This window comes from Juglans regia, chromosome 11 (assembly GCF_001411555.2).
Source record: "Juglans regia cultivar Chandler chromosome 11, Walnut 2.0, whole genome shotgun sequence".
Classification (NCBI taxonomy): Eukaryota; Viridiplantae; Streptophyta; class Magnoliopsida; order Fagales; family Juglandaceae; genus Juglans; species Juglans regia.
Window position 1 is genome coordinate 34,830,488 of NC_049911.1, and position 2,083 is coordinate 34,832,570.

The 2,083-nt window shown below is 38.4% G+C and overlaps 1 protein-coding gene across 1 annotated transcript; it reads left to right on the forward strand.

Moving 5' to 3' along the window:
- The first annotated feature begins 209 nt into the window (after nt 1-209).
- On the forward strand, nt 210-1,616 carry LOC109009496 (UDP-glycosyltransferase 90A1-like). Its single transcript, XM_035682610.1, has one exon. It carries the CDS (start codon nt 210-212, stop codon nt 1,614-1,616), a length of 1,407 nt encoding a protein of 468 aa, XP_035538503.1.
- Nucleotides 1,617-2,083: the final 467 nt, after the last annotated feature.

The window sequence follows — 2,083 nt, forward strand, 5'->3', positions numbered from 1 at the left end:
CACTTTATTAATAACTTTTTAATAAAGTAAAAAGATTATTGATTTTAACATAGATACTGATTCATCGCTATTTATTGATCTGGTTATTTCCGAGCATTACCTAAGACACGCGAGGATCCCATGCATTCTCGATCCCTCTCCACTTGTGTATATAAAGAGAGAGGAGCTAGCAAAACTTGAAAAAACCTTTCTCACTTCAAGTTTATAAAATGATCTCCAAGCCTCACATTGTCATCTTTCCCTTCATGGCTCAAGGCCACACCATTCCTCTACTTGATCTTTCAAAGAAACTAAGCTCCCGAAGCCTTAAAATAACCATAATAACAACCCCTTCAAACTCTTCCTCTATTCGCTCATACACTTCACAATACTCAAACATCCATCTCAGAGAAATCTCATTCCCTCGTATCCACGAACTTCCCCATGGCTGCGAAAACACGTCTCAACTTCTGTCGCTCGATCAGCTCCTTCTGTTCCTTCGTGCAACCAAAAAACTTCAAGCTCCTTTTGAAGAAACCCTTGAAGATTTGTCCAAGCATCAAGACCCACCCACCTGCGTCATTTCCGATTCATTCTTGGGGTGGACAAACGAGTCTTGTCGCGCTTTTGGCGTCTCCCGACTGGTTTTTCATGGGATGGGTGCGTTTGCAATGGCTGTCAAGAAATCTTTATCCATTAACCAGAATCACAAGTGCGTCAAGTCTGACACAGAACCATTGGATGTCAAAGGAGTGCGACTTCGGTTTGAGGTCAAAAAGAAAGATTTGCCAAACTCACTGAGGCAGATGGATAGCTGCTTGTCGCAGTTTTTTGTGGAAGCTGAAAAATCTGATTTGGGAAGTTCGGGTGTAATTGTAAACAGCTTCAGCGAGCTAGAAAAAGATCATATTGCCTCATTGGAGTCCTTGTATGGGAATGGGACAAGGGCATGGTGTGTTGGTCCGCTGTTTCTACACGATGAAATGGAGGGAGAAAGAACCACCCAAAATGGGCAGACATCTTTAGGGAAATGGGCCAGTTGGTTGAACCAGCATGAACAAGAAAATTCAGTGATATATGTAGCTTTTGGGTCGCAGGCTGATTTGTCTGAGAGCCAACTTGATGAATTGGCATATGGCTTGGAACTATCTGAGATGGATTACATCTGGGTTGTCCGATCAAAGAGTAATTGGGAGCCTCCAAGTGATATTGTTAGTGAAGGCAAGAAAGGGTTGATTCTTAAAGAGTGGGTTGAGCAGAAATGGGTCCTGGCCCATCGAGCCGTAGGTGGGTTCTTGAGCCACTGTGGGTGGAACTCAGTGTTGGAGAGCTTGTCAATGGGGGTTCCGATTTTGGCATGGCCCATGCAAAATGAGCAGCATCTGAATGCCAGATTCTTGGTAGAGGAGATCAAGGTAGGAGTGCAGGTTCCGACAGTGAGCCGCGAGGAAGGGAAGGTTGTGAGGCGTGAAGTGATTTGTGAAGCGGTGAAAGAATTAATGGGAGGTGGGAGTGGAAAGAGAGCAAGAGAGAAAGCAATTGAGTTGGGGAAATGTGCAAAGAGAGCAGTCCAGGTGGGTGGGTCTTCTTACAAGTGCATGGATGAGCTAATTCACCAATTAAATCATTCGGAATGACATGTTTCATCTTGCCAATTAATAATAATATATACGGGTATTAAGCCCTCCTAGAGTTATTTTTCAAACTTTTAAGAAATAATGAGTATCTATTTAATATAGATTATCTGTCATTTTTCTTTTTATATTTTAAAAAGTGATTGCATTAATGATATGCAAAATGACAAAGAAAAAATCTATAATCAGATATGCTATAAATCAGGTTTTTTTAAACTCTCTAAGTGCATTTTCATTGGTTTAGTTAAATGTATATTTAAAATTTAACCAATATCATATTTTTTTATATTTATCCATTCTATTTAAATTCAATTTTCACATTGAATTAGCCATTCATTCTATATATAATAATAAAATATTATTAAATTAACAATTTTTTTATATCATATTTTATAATTCTATCAATTTAATATTAATAATAATTATATTCTAATTAAATTAATATTAAAAAAATCATATTTTCAAAAGTC